Source organism: Labrus bergylta, chromosome 2 (genome assembly GCF_963930695.1).
Source record: "Labrus bergylta chromosome 2, fLabBer1.1, whole genome shotgun sequence".
In the NCBI taxonomy this organism is placed as follows: Eukaryota; Metazoa; Chordata; class Actinopteri; order Labriformes; family Labridae; genus Labrus; species Labrus bergylta.
In genome coordinates this window covers 28,132,504-28,152,469 of record NC_089196.1, presented here as the reverse complement: position 1 = coordinate 28,152,469, position 19,966 = coordinate 28,132,504, and the positions used below count along the sequence as shown (strand labels likewise).

Sequence of the window (19,966 nt, the reverse complement as noted above, 5' to 3'; positions counted from 1 at the left end):
TAGCTCCAGTCAGTGAAATTGGAAGAGGCTAACATATTTTTAAACACAATAACAGTGAGTGTTTTTTATGATAAAAAAGACTTGATACAAACGTAACATACGTTGCTATATCCCGGTTATAGTATTCTGGTTGCGATACGTATAAGGATCTTTGGGGTGAGTCACCTACACGCACCCCTCAAACAGACAGGACAGTTGCACACACATTCAGGTGAGGCAGGATACACCTTCATGTTTACGCAACACGTAAGGAGAGCCATTAAGTTACAGGCTCACTGGCCTTAGCGTTAGGCAACGTTAGGCGCAAGGATAGCATTTAGCTGTGGGGTTGTGTAGCGGCGTAACAATTAGTGATTGTGAATGTATTTAGTAGGCACATAGATTAAATATATGAACCCATAAAAGGGCATAATATGATACCTTTAAAGGCTGATTATTTACACGATTACGATTTTCATTGCAAGTAATTTTTTTTACTTCAGTGAGATTACATCTCTCAAAGTCTTATTGTTGTTTGCAATTTTAGAAGTTTTGTTTGATTTTTTTTTGCACAATTATGATTCCATATAGTCTGAGTGTGCGTGTTGAACGCAGCTAGAAACACAGGAAGTGTAGGGCTGTCTGTGACTTTGTAGCGTTTTTGTATAAGTATTTTCAAGGTAAAAGCCATTTTCTGTCTTTGTTTTTAAAAACCGAGACCGAGGTGTCCTCATAACCGATTTTGGCCTTGGGCTATAGTCACGTATACTTCCCTTGTGAGTGTCTTTTGTCTTTCACTCCACTGTCAGACTCTGCAGACAGAGGACCGTGGAATGGGGCGGAGACGGATAAAAGGAACAACACTGTTCTTATTGGATAGCCTGAAACAACACATAATGTCCCGCAGAAATTGAAAAAGGCCTAGGCTACGTTGTCGCCTGTAACGTTTATAAATATAAATAGCCTTTAAGGCTACAGCTACAAATGAAAAAGAAAGGTTATTAATGGTAAATTATGTTTTCTTGCGTGCTGTTGTTTAGGGTCATTAGACTTAGGTTTCATTTGAGAAGTGTTATACGATCCATTCAATTGATGATTCCCAGTCATTATAGCCCTCTCATTTGCTTCTTAAAAATGTCTTCCCGTTAGGTTAGAAAGATTAGCCATAACATTTTTAAGACTACTTTTCTTAATATGGAAAATAAACTCTTTAGATCTAATCACGAAAACATTATGTGTTAAATGTTAAATTGGATATTTCTCTGACTCAATATTGTATTTATGTTTACTTTTTCATTCACAGTTCAACATAGTTAGATGTGGCCTGAAGTGCCAACCAAGTACCCATTTTTTCAAAATTCTTCCACTTCTGTTTATAATCTCATCTGGACTGAAATGGTCTTTCAGGGGATCAAGCTTGTCTTTCTCAGCAAACAGCCATGTTGTTCAGAGTTGGTTTCCACCTGCATCACAAAATCCTGAACACCATATAACTATAGGCTACTCAGTTCTTAAGAATGATATCATTGTCATATCTTTTGTTATCAAATGTGCATCATTTAATTTATACTATTAATTTCACAGTTTTTTACTTTTAAGCAGACGATTTCCACTGGATTCTGGTTCCTGTTTGGTTCCCAGGTGGTCGTTATGTGTTAGTGACATGTATTTACTTGTTATTATAGCTCAACACTTTTACAAAACGTGATCAGTATCAGTGTTTGAAGTATTTAGGCTCAAAGTTTGTATGTGTGTTCTGATGTTTATTGTTGTATCTATTTTACAGATAATGAAGACACAATACAGATACATCTTTGTTTAGATTCCCTTAATGGCGTCCATGATGAACAGTAAATGGAAACATTATGGTTATTAGGACAAAAGATGTGTTCAGTTCAATGTTTCGTTCTTTACCACTACTTTGTGATTTTGTCACCTTTTCATATCCATTGAAGTAGACCACAGAGAGACCCATTTGAATCATCCTTGTTGCCTTTTTAGAGAGTCTTGTTTGTGTGGTGCACATACTTTAAGAAATTTGCCAGTGATCATACTGGTCCGGGGCCCTTACTAATGTCACATCTTTTAAAGATGGATCTGACAGAATGGACACTTACACTAGTGTTAGACTGAGTTTGAGAGGTTGCAGTACTGTCACTTTGTAAAATCATATTCATCATTGAAACGCAGATAAAAATCATTCAGTGCATTTGTAAGCTCTGTGTGTGATTTAAAAACAACCATGTTGATCCCCTCATTTTTCCTATTGTCCTGGCCAGTCGTGGTTTTCACGCCATCCCACACTGCCTTTAGGTCATTACTATAAAATCTGTCCTCTATCTTATTCTCATATTGGAGCTTAGCCCTCTTGATTTCATATCTGGCCTCTTTCTTAGCTTCTGCTTTCTCCACAACCCCACCATGCACAAACGTGTCATGTTTCCTGTGCAGTGCTATATGTGTTATATTTTAGGATTATCAAGGCAAAAGAATTAAAGTGTCAGAGGAAATGACGTACAGTTTGTTGCCTCCACCTCTTCATTGTTAACTTAGAAATTGAAATTGATAATAACAATAATAATTTCATAATAATGGTCTAAATAACTAAACAATGAAGCTAAAGTTATTCACATTTATATTTAATTATAAGTTTATATTTGTATTTCTTCCACAAAGCATGAACATTGAATACGGTTTCCTGAGGCTACAGGAATACAACATTAACAGTAATGACTCCATGATAATGAACAGAATAATTAAACAGTGAAGCAAAAAAACAACCCATAGCCTATTTATAATTATTTATAGGGTATATTTGTGGTTCTTGCACTCATCCAGCAGATGGTGTTTTTTGTGTCACAACAACAACCATTCAGGCCAGACCATGCCCATCTGATGTCCGCCGCCCGGGATATCCAATAAGAACAGTGACGGAGAGGCGTCGGACATCCGACCCTACCCCATTCCACGATTATTGTGCAGACCTCCACTGTGAGTACCCCCTGACTGCAGTGTGCAATTCGGGGCGGAGCACAATGTGGGCGGCGTTTGACTCCGCCCTCCCATACACGTTTGACTCCGCCCATCCAATCCAACCTAGCTTTAAGAAAAACAAGATTGGTTGAGCTTGCTGTTACATGACAACGTTTCGCTAACAGGCTAGCTAGTTAAGCTAACACAAAATGTACTAATAACCTTGTTATGCCGCTGTGAACGTAGTTTATATTTTCCACAACACAAACTACACGATAGTAAAGCACTTGCATTTACATAAACACTATAACAACCACAAAAATTTAAAAAATACTTAGAAGAAGAAACAATATCATTAGCAATGGATTGTGGGATGGGTAGTTTCTTGACTCCGGACGAAATGATGTACACGGTCTTGTATTTTTGCCTTTTTTCCCGTTTTTTAATGCCGTTTTGGTGCCGTTTTTTAATTGTAATATAGTCATGAGTATTGGGGTAGCTGGCTACGAGCAAAGTGAACAGTCAGCGCTAGCATTAGCAGACTAACACAACAATCTGCTGGGAGAAAAACTAAACTGTGAAATGATGGCTACAAAATTCATCACAGCCTGTCAGAACCTCAGGACAACCAGTGGAACCTGAACACACACACACACACACACACACACACACACACACACACACACACACACACACACACACACACACACACACACACACAGTCAAAGGGTGAAAGGCAGAAATACACAACACTTGTGTTAACCTCATAAACTCATGTTTATTTCCTCTTTCTTATTAATCATCTTTGGATTTTAGCAGCTTTTTGGCAGCTGGAATCCACAAAAGCTACATTACTGCCATCTGCTGGACTTCTCCTTCTAATAATAGACGCACGTTTTTTCATCTTCTTCGATGTTTTTTGAGATGTTGCCATGTGGGCGGAGTCAGACGTTTGACTCCGCCCACATGCCAACATAAAAAAACACAGAAGCTCCTCCCCGAATTGCACATTGTAGTCAGGGGCTTCTCCTGTGGGATGCCGCCACTGTCAGGACTGGAAGTGACGTATTTCGTGTGGCCCTTGTAGACTCTTGAAGACAACGGTATGTGATTATTCCTTATTATCCAAAACAGAGAATAACTTATGTATGCAACGTAACAGACATGGGAGTAAGTCACACATGTACAAGTCTCAAGCAAGTCGCAAGTCAAGTCATACAAAATTCTGATTACCCAGTTTCCACATTTAAATCAGTTAAGTTGGTCATCTTTATGTTGTTTTTCTTAATATAAGCTTAATTATGTGGCACACCTGGTACCCTTCTGTTTCTTTAACTACAATTTAATAATACAAACTATTTATTTAGCATTTTTCCTGTCATTTCAACTAATGTTGTCAGGAAAAATGCATTAAAGTGAACAAATGGTTGCTCATTATGATGTGAATATCTATTGTACCGTATTAGTTTATTTGTACATTTGTAGCATTATTTGTCTGACTTTAAATCGGATGCTACGTTATTATGAACAGTGCTCAGTTTACAAATAGGCGGACTCCATAAAAAAAGGGACGCGCAGTTGAGTCTGCGTCTGCACATCGGAGAACAACACAGAGAACATGACAGCTACTTTACTGACTTTGAAGCTAATGTTGATTCACTTTAATCAGAAACAGCCATACATAAATGAAAGAGATGTGCGGCCGGATCCGCGGCCAAGTGTCCGCGGCCAAATCATGTTAGTCAGATACAGCCAGAACACTCCGGGATTTCTCCGTAATGAAGGCTGTCAGCGTTGTGTATCTGCATGCTTGTGCATGAACTGTACCGTGCCGAAGCACACCTCTCCAAAGCGTGCCAGGTGGAGCGATCACACTGGTCAAACGAAATGGACTTTAGGGGTGAAGCGTGCTTATAGGCACGGTACAGAGTGCCAGTGTGATCGCGCCCTGAGTACCTGTTACCATTGGCTTGGCCTCTGCTGCTGGTCTGCTGCGTGCGCCCCTCTTAATCGCATTGCACTTAATCACCCAATCATGCACCCCCCACAAAAAAAAAAAATCCTCACTTCTCGAAAAAATGCTAAATAAAAGTCCTAAAAGTAAAGTAATTTCAAGTCATCTGTCTCAAGTCTAAGTCAAGTCTTGTTTGAAACATTTAGAGAAATTATGAAAAAAAAGATGCCAAAACAATAACAGGTGCATGCAAAGCCACGCCCCCTTCACACTAACGCTTTGTTACAATGGTAACCGTTTGAACCCTAGAAATGTCTTCACAGCTGAGGATCAGTCAGCTCTCTTTATACCTGTTTATTTTAATTTATTTAATTTTAACCCTGCCAGTCTCAAGTCCTCAAATTTGCGACTCTAGTCTGACTTGAGTCAAGTCATGTGACTCGAGTCCCCCACCTCTGCAACGTAACTTGCATTTGTTCACCTTTATATACTTTAAATAATTCTAGACTTCAATCAAACAAGTAATTGAATGTGGCACAAGTGACGAAGTAGTTACATGAAAGGGGGCTAGTGTTAGCTGCGTTAGCTATGTTAATTTTAATGGAGAGTGAGCTTGTTTTCTGTCGGAGTACTGTGTATTTGGCTTAATTAAACGTTTTGTGAAGAGATGTTGCTTAACAGTTTAGTTATTTGTGATCTTAAAGGGTTCAAAGTTTGTCATAAAGAAGAAAAGTTTTACTGTCGTTGAAGCCGTTCAGCGAAAATATCAGCAGTTTTCACATTTAAACCGCATAAACACATTGCTGTGCTGTATGAGTAAATCAATTTTAATCTGAAGTTTGTCTACCAAGTGGGCATTAGTTGTGGTAACACTTTTTCTGTCTTTTGTAGATGCATCATTCAATCATTTCTGGTGGTGCAAAGCCTAAAGTCGACACTGTGCCCTAAACCGTCAAAAGAATACAAGATTCAGATTCACCTGGACATCCCCACAAAAAATGCCATTCCGTTTAAAGCAGAAGTTGGATGACATTATTGAGGTCAGTTTTGTAATGCATTTTTAGGTTGTATTTGTTTGTTTTTTACTTTACTCATATGCCAATAATAATCATAATAATAATATTCATACTTATGAAGCACCTTTATAAACACAAGTTTATAAAGTCATTTTACAACCTAGCAAATTCAACCAAATGGGTAACTCAAAAAGTAACAAGCAAATCACAGTCTCAGTTTATCGACCATTCCAGACACCATTTGTTCCTCCATTCAGTCTTTAACACCAACTATTTTGACTAAAATGAGGGGAGCACATTCTTTCCATGTTAACCCCTAATGTGCGCTGAATGTAGAGACTGTGCCATTCCATGAGTTATTATAGTCCTTTATGATTTAAAGTCTCACCTTATGATGTTTTAAAGTTTTTTTTGAAAGATAAAAAAAGAGGGGGAGAAACTCGAGGCTGTGCAGGCTAACAGCTCTCTTCAAAACAATGTGAAGGCAACAGAGGAAGAGGTAGTATTCCTTCCAGTCTGTATTTCTTACCCAGAGGGATACCCATCCTATGGGGTATTCTAACAAGCAGTGTGTGGCTTTGCTATATTCAATACTCAGATAACCTTCTTTTCTCTTTTTTTCCCCCAAAGACCTGGGAAAAGATTGTACACCATTGTAAAAAAAGGTGCAGAATAGATTCAGGCTAACCCACATTTATTTGCAGCCACAGTGGACTTGCCTGGCAGGGCCAAGTGGCTATTGTAGAGGCTGTAAAGCAGTTTGCCAAGCTCTGGGTTGAAGAAACGTGAGAGACCATAGAAGATGAGAGGGAAGAAATCTTGGAGCCATTCAAGTTCATCTTTCACAACATGGAAGACATGTTTAAGTTCTTGGAAGAAATTGTTGACAACAGAGGGTATATGGCATACTGTGCATGCAGCATAAATGACGATTAGTGAAATATGTACTTGGTGGCATGTCATTAGAAACACTTACTAAATATATTGTAAACAGTGGCGGTCATAAAGAATAGATTAACAGTTACTTAAATAACTTTGCAGTGGTTACATTAGAGACAAATAAGTTTGCAGTTGTTTTTTGAAAATAATTGTACAATGCTGCAACCTTCAATAAATAAATAAAGTTTCTTTAAGTACTAGGGCAAAAGCTGTTCCTGAGTCTGTTTGTTCTTGTAAAGATTGTTTTGAGCCTGCCTGAAGGAAGGGGGTAAACAGAGTCCAGGATTTTATGGGTCCTTCATGATGTTTGAGGCTCGGCACGGTCATAATAAAGTTGAACAGAACATTTTATCATTTTTTTAATTGTATTTTTGCTAAAGAAATATATTTTTTAAATAAAGCAAACAATTTACTCTGAGCTCACATGGAGCTGAGTTTACAAACATTTTCAGTTGGTGTATTTTAAAATGAGCCCCTTCACTGACACAGGTGGTCCAACGGCACACGGTAAGAAAAAAGCACAATATGACAAATAGAGCTAAATGTTGAATGATGGTGAAGAGTAAAATATAAAATTTATTTACTAAATTAAGTATACGACTGGAAACAAAACACGATATTCAGTAATCTTTTACACAGAAATACAGGAATAAAACGCTTTAACCGGTTATTACTATCCAATTTTATTTTGAAAAACTAACGCTAAACTGGAAGTGCAAGTCGATTTTATTGTCGTGTATTTCCGGTCCTGACCGTCCTATGGTCCTGACAGTGGCGCTCTGCAGCCAGACTCTTGGATTGTGTTTCAGCAAGATCTCCGCAAGGTGAGTAAACTAGGCTTCATACACTAGATACAGAAAGATATCGACATAATCAAGGCTACAGAAGAACAAGTGTTCTGTTAGTGGATCATTATGGGAGAAATGTGCTGTTTTTTCTGTAGAAGACATAAAAGACATGACAAATGGTTTGAAGTTGTTAGGAATAGAGAGGTCCTGTCAAGTTTTCATTTTCTGCTAAAGCTGTAAAATTGGGTGATTAACTGGAAAGTCTGTGACCAGCGTTTTAGGCGGAAGTGAGCAGTAAGCGCAGTACCAATACGTGAGAATGTGTCGTATGGGGCGTGGAAAGTGCCATGGATCAGCTAACTACTGAACTGAGCAGACAAACGTGACGGTCGTCGCGAGCATTGTCGTGACCGATGCCGTGTTGAACACACGCCGCTACGTCTTAACCTGTAAAAACTAACTTCCGCGCTAAAATAAAAATGTAAAAAGTGGGAGAAGTTAGAAATTCCCAGCTTTCCAGTGGTACCACAAATGTCTCATTCAGACGACTCCGCAGAACTAGTTGTGCGAACGCGTTCTGCAGCACCCCCTAAATCAGGCACATTAAAACCATCAGGTTATTATAAACTTACTAAGTCATAGTTTCTGCAGAGTGTTAGGCATACAACTCCCATCTGATCAGAGCTTCTGAAGACATGCTGAAGTGTTTCTGAGAGGTTTTCAACATATCAAAGAAACCATGGACGTTTGATTATCCTGTCATACAGAGCAGCAACTAGATTGATTTTATCCTAGATTTAGGAGTTTTAGTTGATTACTATTTTAATAACTGCAGAACAATCTCTAAAAGGGAGAGAGAGGTCATACAGATAAGCGAAAGTGTGCAATTAAGCACAGAGGTGGAGAGACTTTGGCTGAGGTGCCTTGCTCAAGGGCACCTCTGCAGTGCTCAGGAAGTGGACTGGCACCTCTCCAGCTAACCAGGCCAATTTCCGGACCTGGTCCGTGCCGGCACTTGAACCTCCGATTCCTAACCCAAGTCCCTACAGGCTGAGCTACTGCCGCCCAACTTGACAGTTCTGCGCCATGCGATAGTTAGGGCGCGGTCACACTGTCCATCTGTACGCACGATTGCCCCCCCGCTGCGCCATTCCCACGCTGGCTGACACGGCCCGCGGTCACACTACACAGGACTAACCGTGCCTAAAAGCACGATTACCTCTTGTACATAACGTCTTAATACAACACATGCACGCTTTATGTTATTATGAAGCGTGCTCAGTTTACAAGCAGGCGGACGAGAGAGAACGAGAGAGAGAGAAAAAGCATTTTTCTCTGTGTTGTAAGACTTATGCAGACCACAAACAAAGGACTGGATGGGTTTATTTCACATTTTGTGGGTCAGTAGACACTCAGGTTACCAAAATATATGTTCAAAAACACTGTAAAAGTGGATTTTTCATAATATGTCCCCTTTAAGGCTAGCACCAAAGTACATCACAACATCAGAAGGACCGATTGTCAGTTTTTTCTGTTGACATCCAATTCTCAGTTTTTACAGAGCATTGATTCTCCTTACTTGTTAATGGATGGGTAGGTGACATCTTGATTTATTATGTCATTTTGTTTTCTCGTCCAGTGATTAAACTGTCATCAAAGATTTTATTCTGACTCTTGCCTTTGATGAGACTCCAATTAGTCTTGAGGATTTATTTTAAATAAACGTTTGGCGGATGGCTGTTTTCACATTCCTCTGAACTGTTGAAACGCATAGGCTACTTTCTGTCATCTTAAAATGTTGGCTAGTGTTGGCTAGTGATTTTTAAATTTGAATTCAACTCAAAGTAAGAATGTGTGACATGTTTCACATAACTGTCTACAATGAGTGAGATGCTCGAGTCCCGCTGGCTGTGTTGTTGTTAGAACTGTGTTTACATTGACGGGACGGCCAGCTCCTCCGCTTGTGTATAAAAGCTGTTTTAGCCCAGGACAAGAGAAAAGAAGAATATGTAGTTATTTTTTATGGTTTATTTGATGGGGACAGATATAATATATTTAGACTAAGTTGTTTTTTCCCCCAGAATTTTTAAGTGTAAATGCACTCTACAGATTTGATTACTGACTGGTTAAAACATTGGACAGATGTGAAACTATTGAAGTATTTAAAAAAGGCTCAGGCGATTGTCAGACTATTTCTTATAATCCTTAAACAAAAAAGATTAGCCTTAATCTTTTGACAAATATTTTTAACATGGCTTTTAAAATGTAATTGAGAATCTTAAATGAACCCCAGATACTTCACCTCTGCAACTTGTTCGATAAGTTTTAATAGAGAAACAGACTGACTTACTTTTCTTGGTGTTTAGTGTTAAGCAAGAGGCATCCAGCCAGTTAGCCTGGTTAGTAATACAGGAAATCAAAGTGACACATTGTCAGCTTCAGACAAGTGACTTCAGGTTATTGCACATGTTAATTTAAATATTGGACGTAGATAGTGCTAAAATATGCTGGAAAAAATATTGTTTTATGAATTACAGTAATAAGTTGTTGTTTTTTTGGGCCATAATCTCAGTAGAAAAAATATCTGAAATTAAGCTCTACTGGCTGGAACTCTGCTAAAAGTTGAGTGTTAGTTTCTTAACTGTTATATGACTTTAACATCACTAATTAAAATTTTCTTTCAAAGTTAACTATTTTTAATTTACTGACCCCTATAAGTATTTTGTTAGACATGTTAATGTAAAGGTGAAGGCTGGCAGCGATTATTTGATGGGAATCACAAGCATGTAGCAATACTCCTGAGTCTGTGGTACTAGGCTCCACATTCCTCTGTAAACCTTTTTTAATATTTTAAATTTTCTTTTAAGGTTCTGAAACACAGCTGTTATTTCCAGATCAATCAGTCCCTGATGTCCAGCAGAGTGGCATCATATGGCAACCGTAGCAGCAGGTGAGTCCAGTAAGATTTTAAGATTTGGGATAATTCTCCTACATATTTTGTAGATGCCAAAAGAGATTTGTAATAATTCACTCTGACGTTCTCCAGAATTTTTCCTGCCAGCCCCCTAGTAAAATTTCTATACATACATACGTAACTTTTGTTCTATTTAATCTTTCCTGACTGCCAGAGGTGGTGCTTTAAGCACTGGGTGACTCATACCAACATAGTCATGAGGAATCCCCACACACCAACCACATTACATTGAAGCTGATTAATCTGGTAAAAGAATCACACCCAGCGGATAGGGGTTTGGGATGTTCACTCTGTAGAACCTTGTGAAGGTGCTCGGCAATGCCCAAGATGTCGCGGCAAAAATGTCCTCCAGGGGCCTGAGGGCCACGTTATGGGTTGAGGTGGGCCGCATTTGGCCCCCGGGCCGCCAGTTGCCCACCCCTGCCTTAGAGGCTCCAAAGATTGGCGATTGGAGTCCCAGGTCTGAGGCTGTCTGGAGGGCCGGCGATTTGGGCCTGAAAGTCCTAGGCTGCCCATCGGTGCTGGGCACTGAGGCTTCTGGTGACTACTGGCACAAGCTGGGGACTGTTAGCGGTGCTGAGGAGTGACCAAAACACTCCTAGGCCTAATATGGGGGGACATCCTCCTGCTGAGACCAGATAACTGCTGCCTGGTCTGTCCAGCCTGGATGGTCCATTCAAGAGCCTCTAGAGCAGTGGTTCTCAAACTTTTTAGACTGCGTACCACCTCTGAAAATATTGCGGAGATTTAAGACAGCGAAAGAGAGCAGAATCACATCAGCTTCAGAGCAAGAGAGAGAGAGGGAGGGAGGGGGAGCGATAAGGTCCGAACACTCTTGTAAATTCATCAAAACTGAAGCTTCTCCTGGCTCCGTTTTAAAAATGTAAATGTACAGCTGTAAATGTATTTTATGAAATAGGCAATTATTTTGATGGGGTGAACATCAAAACCTGTTAGAAATTATCGCCCTGAAAACATCAGTTTTTGATTTTGGTCTGATGAGTAGCTGTGGCTTAATGGTTCAGTGGCAGACCCTCCAAAATTTCTAATATTCAGCTCCTGCAGGTCAACCTAGAAACATAACATGATACTGATACTGATTATGACTAGACATAAAACCTCTTGGGTCCATGCCCCAAACTCTACAGGTGGTGAGCCAATTTGGATTGAATTTCAAAATAATGCCTATTTAAGCCATAAACCATAACTCCTCTTCTGGCTTTCATCCGATCCTACCAAAATTTGGTCTGGGTTGTGTAGAGACTTTGGGAAATTATTTAAAGCTAATAAAGAAGGTATAAAAAGCTAAGGTATTTTTAAAGGAGGGTGGGCATGGTTGGGGTTCAAATTTGATGCTTTACTCGTTTACAAAATGAGAAAATTGTTTTAAGTTTTATATGCATTGTTTAATCTCCAATATTTGCATGAATGATAGCAATGAATACTAAGAACAGAATTAGTAGAAATGTATTCCTTGAAAAACACATCAAGGTTGGTGTAAAGATAGTAAGTATACTGCTTAGCAGGAGTTATGCTGCAATATAGTAAAAAGTTATGAAGAGATTCCTGTCAGAAATACTTTTTAATAGTTTTTATCTTGTTACTGTATTGTTTAAGCTAGTCAGAAACAGAAAAGGAGCTTCAGGTTAAATGCTAATTTCTGGAAGGTTTATGAGGAAAAGGGATGTGGGACATGTTTCAACATGAAATAATGCATTTCAAGATGCTAGTTGTTGACCAATCTATACATATCTATATATGACAAGTGTAATTGTAATTTCATCATAACACAAAAATAGCTATTTTGATGTAAAAATGTTTAAGGTAAACATTTCTGAAAATGTGACTCTTCTGAAAAAATTACCATTTTAGCCCAATAACCAGATGTTGGTATAGCATCTTATTAAAAACACTATGTGGCATCTCTACACGTGACATTTCTTTTTTCTATTACAGTCAGAATTCTGCTGCTGGGGATAAAGGACGACAAAACAACAAAACTTGGAGACTTTATCACTGGAAAAGAACAACAGTGGTTCAGCTCTATAATAGAGGCTTTTGCAACCAAACAAATGGTGCAGAGTGGAGAATGGAGAGGAAAGCCTCTAACAGTTGTGAAAACTCCAGATGTTTTCAGTGTTTATGTGGAGATGCTGAGAAAAGAGATGAAGAAGGCTGTGAGTCTCTGTCCTCCTGGACCAAATGTTGTGCTGCTGTTAGTGAAACCTTCTGATTTCACTGAAGAGAACAGACAAACACTGAAGTTCATCCTGAGTTTGTTTGGTCAAGATGCTTTCAAACACTCAGTGGTCATCAGCACACTTAAGGAGGATAAAACAGGTGTCTCTTTTAGAAGTCTCATTAAAGACTGTGGAGAACGACACTACTGTATGGCTGACAACAACCGTGATGTATTAATGCAAAAGATTGAGAAAACTGATCATGACAACAATGGAACCTTTCTCACCGTCATTGAGGATTCAGTCGCCCCAAAGTCTGATCTTATAAAAACAGCTTTGAGCCTGGTTCTGTGTGGAAGGAGAGGAGCAGGGAAGACTTCAGCAGCTGAGGCCATTTTAGGTCAGACAGATCTTCAATCAGTCTCCAGCTCATCAGAGTGTGTTAAACATCAGGGAGAGGTGTGTGGACGTCGGGTTTCCCTGGTGGAGCTTCCTGCCCTGTATGGAAAACCTCAGGAGGAGGTGATGAAGGAATCATTCAGGTGTGTCTCTCTCTGTGATCCTGAGGGCGTCCATGCCTTCATCCTGGTTCTACCTGTGGATCCACTCACTGATGAAGACAAAGGAGAGTTGGAGACCATGAAGAACACATTTGGGAGTCGATTCAATGACATCACTGTGTTGCTGTTCACTGTTGAGTCAGATCCCTCAGATCCAACTGTTGTTAACTTTCTAAAAGAAACCAAGTCCATCCAGGAGCTTCTTCAGAGCTGTGGAGGAAGATCTTTGGTTCTAAACATCAAGGACAAGCAGCAGATCCCAGAGCTGTTGGACATGGTGGAAAAGATGCACGAAGATAAATCCAAATCATTCATCTTCACAACACAAACATTTGCACATGCCCAAATAGAAAAGATCACAACTCTACAGGCTGAGCTGAAGAACCTGAAAACAAAAGACCCAATCATCTGTAAGTACTTTTTATTTTAACTTGTAAATATAAATCCTACTAATTCACTTTTTGAAATAAACAACCTATTGTTAATCATACCTTAAAGTCTGTATCTATACTGTGCAATTGTCAGCATTGAAGATAACTCTAGGTCTTCTTTTTTCATAGGTGATGATGATAAGCTGAGTCAACAGAGTCTCAGGATTGTGCTGATAGGGAAGACTGGCACTGGGAAGAGTTCTTCAGGAAACACCATTCTAGGAGGAAAGACATTTGAAGCTAAATCATCCCAAACATCAGTCACAAAATGTTGTCAGAAAGCACAAAGTGATGTGAACGGTCGTCCGGTCACTGTGGTTGACACTCCTGGTCTGTTTAACAATAGCTTGTCCCATGAAGAGGTTCAAGAAGAGCTGATTAAATGCATCAGTCTTCTGGCTCCAGGACCACATGTCTTCCTGTTGGTGTTACGCATAGGCAGATTTACACCAGAGGAAAAGGAGACATTAAAACTCATCAAGGAAGTCTTTGGGATGAATGCTGAAAAGTTCACCATCGTTCTTCTAACTGGAGGAGATTCATTAAAGCGTGACAACATGTCCATTGAAGAATACATTGAAAAGAAATGTGATGATTCCTTTAAGAAACTGATTGCTGACTGTGGAGGAAGATACCACGTGTTTGATAACTGCGAGGAACAAAACAGAACTCAAGTCAGTGAGCTGATAACCAAGATTGAATTTATAGTGAGAACTAATGGAGACAGCTGCTATACCAATAAGGTGCTGCAAGAATCTGAAGCCGCTATAAAGAAAACAATGGAGAGACTCTTGCAGGAGAAGGAAGAAGAGATGAAGAGAGAGATGGATGAGCTTCTAAAGAAACACGAGGAAGAAATGAAAGAAAAGGGAAGAAGAATAGAACAACAGAAGAGAGAAATTGAAAAGGAGCGACAACTGAGAAAAACAACTCAAAGAAAAGCAGGAGAGGATCAACAGGGAGTGTGAGGAGAGAAAGAAAGAACAGCAAAAGAGAGAAGAAGAATTTCAGAAACAGGAATGGGAATGGAAACTCTCAGCTTTGGAGAAATCAGAATCAAAGGAAACCATTGACATGGTGCTGGAGGAGACTAGAGAAGAGATGAGAAAGCAACAAGAGACTTTGGAGAATGAAAACAAGATGAACAGAGACAACAGGAGGGACAAACAAAACTTGAAGCAAGGACAAGCAAGACAAAGTGACAGAGTAGAATCTTTTACAAAACCTCTCAAAAACCAAAGAAAGACGTGTAAAAGAAGAAATAGAGGAATTAAAGCAACAGCACGAACAAGAAATAAATGAAATGAAACAAAAATATGAAAGCAAATGTATCATCTGCTGATTGTTCCATCAACTCTTGATTATGTCATTTGCTGATTGAACACCGTCTGTTTGGTGTTTCTGCTGGACCACACAGGGTATGCCACTAGTAGACTGTAATTTTCTTCTAAATGACTTATTGATAAACAAAAAATCCCCCTGGAACATGCTCAACGGTGTCCAAGAAGAACATCAAGAGACTTTTGATAAAATAAATGTTATAAGTTCTCGCTAATAATTTTTTCTACAAACATTCTAGGACTTGATGAAATAAACGCACAATACTTGTCCCCTAATACAAAGGATGAGTTCTTGTTAACTCCTTGATCAGTCACAGTGCCTACCACCATTTAATTAGGCGCACACATGTGCATGATGGCTGCCTTGTTTGGTGCATTGGCTCTACACATTCTCAGAAATTCCTGTGATGCAGATGCCGTATGCACATGAAAAGAAGTGGGGTGGAGGGGGAATGGGATACAGCAGCAGGGGCAACAATGGCAAAAAGGTCTGGAGACAAGCTGATGGATTAAGTCTACAGTTATCCACATCTGTACGATGTGTCATTGTCACTGGACAGAGACAAACATGCCTTTCAAAAAAAGCATTCTGACAGGTACATTTTACTTTAACGTTGACATGGAAACCTTTAAAACTAATTGGAACAAGCTGGGTGTTTCAGTTTAACAAGTGACCCTGTAAACTGGCGACTTTCAGCCGAAAGCATGGTGGCTGCAACTGGCTTTGTCTGTTTTTCCATGAAATACAATAAATACACATCTAATGAGTATATTTTGACATGCTAACAAAATACTAGCACTGGCATTCATGGACAAATTTAGTTGAAAGCCGACAGTTAAGGTTCACTCGTTAAACCAAACACACCGACCGTGACATTCCTGCACAGAGGATAATGTTGAGTGCAGACGTTGCTGATGATGTGTTCTGACAATGAGTCATCAGTCACCCAAGCTGATCAGACTCAGGCGATGACTTAATTTAATGTAACTAAAATGGTGTCATCTTTTGCTGTTTAAAAAATGTGTCTTTTATTGTAATTTTTTTTTTTTTTAAATGTTTTCTATAGTTGGTTAGACATAGTCATACAAGTAATTTCATTTATTTAAAAAATGTACATCAAGTATTATAAGGAAATATTTTGGTATTTTTTTTCAAGTTTGCATATTTTTATAAACACAACTGTCTTATTCCCTGAGATAAAACTTGTTTTGTTTTTCTTTTTTCTAAGTCTGTGATAATTAAAAATATCTTAACAAAATAATATATTTTCAGTCATTTCCTTTATCATGGGGAAGTAATACTCTTCATAGATAGACCAAAAGATGTATGATAATATCTAATCCACAGAGTAAGTGATTATCCACCAGATCAGCAACTGCTACCTTTCATTTCTTAGTTTTAAAGTTGACTTTTAAATAGTACTTTTTATGTCTGGTTATGATCAGTCAATAGTAGCCATGTTGTAAACAAGGCTTTAAGAAACCTAAAGCTTTAGTTTTAGAGACACAACATTTACATTTCTGAGTAAAGACTTTTTGAACACCAAGTCCGTTTTCTTTTATATCCAAAATTGCCACTGGTTTGAAAAAAAGGATCTCATGTTGTGTAAATCATTGTTTGCAAACTTTCCCTCCATTCATTTTTTCAGAACAGGTTTTATTTTCTGTGTGTTTCTGCCTCCATCTCTTTTTGTCTCAGTGTTCAGGATCAATTATGTTTTAATGTGTGGTTACAGTAGAAGGCAGCAGTCTGTCTAACTCGACTTCTGACATCCTGAAATACACCTGGAAGTGATCAGGATAACTCTGCAGCTCTTATTAATGAGGAAACTCTCCTTGCTATTGTATTGTTTTCAGAAAGGGATGGACCACATGTTTTTATTTTTTCCAACTGAGATGACCACAATATCATCTTCACTACCTGATGACTTCATTTTGTGTCATGCTGCAAATTTTTGCGATAAATAATGTGACACTTTTATTTTATCGGATTACGGATTCGAAAAACGCATCCGACCAAATGGACTCAGTGTGCAAAGACCTTTTGTTACTTCCTCTTTCTGTGCAGCCTTTTTTGGTCATTACAATGAACATTAACGTGTAGAGACCTGCCTTCAATCAGTCTGTCAACATGTCTCCAAAGCAAGAACATGCTTCACATGTCTTTGGTGCAGGACACAAAAATTATCATATAGTAGAGACAAAGTTTGAATCACTGGTAGGCTACTATGTTTTGAAATTCAATACTTGAAAGCAGCATTTCCTTCCAGCTAAAAAGATGAACAGTGCATTCATCCAATCAGCAACGATTCATGTCACCTGAAGGTACCTGGCTTTCCTGTTAGAGGTTAATGTCCTTCTCTGTTTTGTGATTTGTTGATGTTTTTTGTGATATGAAAAAAAAATCCTCCGATTTAAAAAAAAATGCATGGACATGACGTCGCTGAGTACAGTCTCAGTGTCGTCACCTTTACTTTAGGACATTCACAGAGTTAATGGTAACCGTAAGCCTACAGGAAAACTCAAAATCAACAGCACAATACAGTTTCTCACAATTGCTACAGAAAGACACACTTCTTGAAACCTTCCTCCCTTTAATCAAAACGGTGAACAGAAAACCCAGTTTTGAAATACATTCACAAAACCTCTGATTCTTCTGACAGACTCAAACAATCACATGAAAATCATCAGAATCAACCTGTTGAAGATCTGCAAGTGCAGACGACAGTGTGCAGGAGTCTTTTTGTCTTTCTTGCTTTTATTTGTTTTGTTTTTCAGAATAATTATTCACAACTCCATCACAGTTTACATATTGCATAGCCTATGTGTGATTTTTCATTCAGCCTCAGCATCGGGCCTTTCTGCTTGATCAGGCCGGAGGTCTTCATCCACATCACGGGCAATATTGTCTCTTCCTCCTCTAACTCTCAGATTGTATTAATTTAAGTTGTGCACTTTGAAATGGCTTATGTTGGCTTAATTACATCATTAGCAACAACATCATGTAGTAAATTAGAAGTGTTTAGAGTTTTGCAAAAAAGAGTGAATGAGATTCCCAATTTAAATCGGCCTACTAGGTGAAGTTGTTTAAGGTTTTTCTGAAAGAGTGATTTCAATAAATGAGTGACCATTTGGTTCAGAGAATGGGATTTAGTGTTTAAGCAACTGTGAAAAACTAAATGTAAAATGATCCACTTATATCTTGACAACACAGAATTTACAGCAATGGTGCAGTCATTTAAATCTGAATATAACACTCTTAACCACAAATCAAATGATATACACTAAGCTCTAATTGGCTTTAATTTACCTGGTGCTCCCTGTACAGTCCAGTTTTTCAGGGGAATCAGCTGTTATGTATCTGTCAGTTAAAAAACCTTTTCTACTCCTCTTTCATGTCATTGTAGGTGGACTGTATCTGTTATCACTTCTAAAGCTTGCTGGATATTTCCCTTCACTGGCATAATTAACATTACATTTTAGAATAACAACATAATGTTAGGAGATTTTGTGTCACCAGGCTCAAGATTTTTCTCAATTCTCTCTCTTACTTTCTCTCTCCACCTTTGCTATCTTCTTGTTCTTTATTATCTATTAAAATTGTGAAGGCATTCAACTCTCTGTCTCTTTTAATATAATGACTTTATTTCCCGCTTGATCTCGACGCTTCATGGACGGATCCACCTGAAGGGGGGGGGGGGGGAGGTGAGGACGGTCGGTACCACTCTGTCCACCTGCCTCGCAGAATAGGTATAATATATAGACTGCTCTCATCCATATGCGATTATTATAATGTTTAACCATTAATAATGTACATTATTCAAACAACAAGCAGACACATTTCAGAAAGTCAAGTGTCCATTCTGTCCAACAGCCCCCTCCCGAAATCTCTGCCGGTTGCTATGCGACCAACTCCGTAGACCGGCACATTTGATCCAGCTAGCCAACCGACTCCTCTGAACTTTCTTGATTACAACAGAAGAGGGAATTTAAACGTCATTTCAGCGGCACAAACTAAATAAAAACTACAGAAGAAATATTTAGTCAACTTCTGTTTACAAGTTAACTTGAAGATACTCCTCGGAGATTTGTTCTGAAGCGACGTGAGTCATGGAAGAAAATCAAGCTAGGTACGATGAGTCAAAAATAATGTGAGATACAGCTTGACTGATCACTCTAAATCATATTAAACACGATCGATATGATCACTGAGTCTTCTACAAAAATAAATGTGAATATTTTAAAGCTTACACAACATACTAATAACGTAAAAGCCACAATTTTACTTATTTGTGTGTTTTAATTTGTGATAGATCGACAGTTAACGGGAGACTGGATTCAAATTCTGGGGTCACTGAGTCAACTCTGCAGGGGCTCCACAAGATGGCGCCGCCGACCGGCTAAAAACAGATGGAGGTAGGTTGACAATTTGCTCTTCATCACTACTTTAGTGTTTTTTTAATCCCAAATATCTGGACCTTTTTTTAGACGTGTATTATATAAATGTATTCAGGAATTGTAGAATGAATATAATCAGAAAGCCTTCAACTTTACAATAACCTTCAAAGAAGTAAAGTTAAAGATTTGTAAAAATTACTATTAAAAATATGTTGTAACGAGGGCTGTCACTATAACCGCAAAAATGAATTACCGCTGTGTAAACATGTTAAATGCGGTAAACGGATGCAACCCCCATAACCACTAAACCTTTTCTCTACTGTAAGGGGAAAGCAGTTTCATGAGTGATTCATATAACAGGTAGGGGTCCTACAAGAAGACCATGAAACACATCTACAGAGACTTTAAGGTAAACGACCTGACATCTTAGGCAG

At 38.7% G+C, this 19,966-nt stretch overlaps 1 protein-coding gene across 1 annotated transcript in view; it reads left to right on the top strand.

Annotated features, from left to right (window-relative positions):
* LOC110001167 (GTPase IMAP family member 8-like) overlaps positions 1-15,404 on the top strand; it is a 31,532-nt gene extending 16,128 nt beyond the window's left edge. Inside the window, 3 exon segments of the mRNA XM_065950789.1 lie at positions 12,580-13,773; positions 13,924-14,713; positions 14,715-15,404. Coding sequence (XP_065806861.1) covers positions 12,580-13,773; positions 13,924-14,713; positions 14,715-15,096 — 2,366 coding nt within the window. The 3' untranslated portion in view covers positions 15,097-15,404.
* Positions 15,405-19,966: the final 4,562 nt, after the last annotated feature.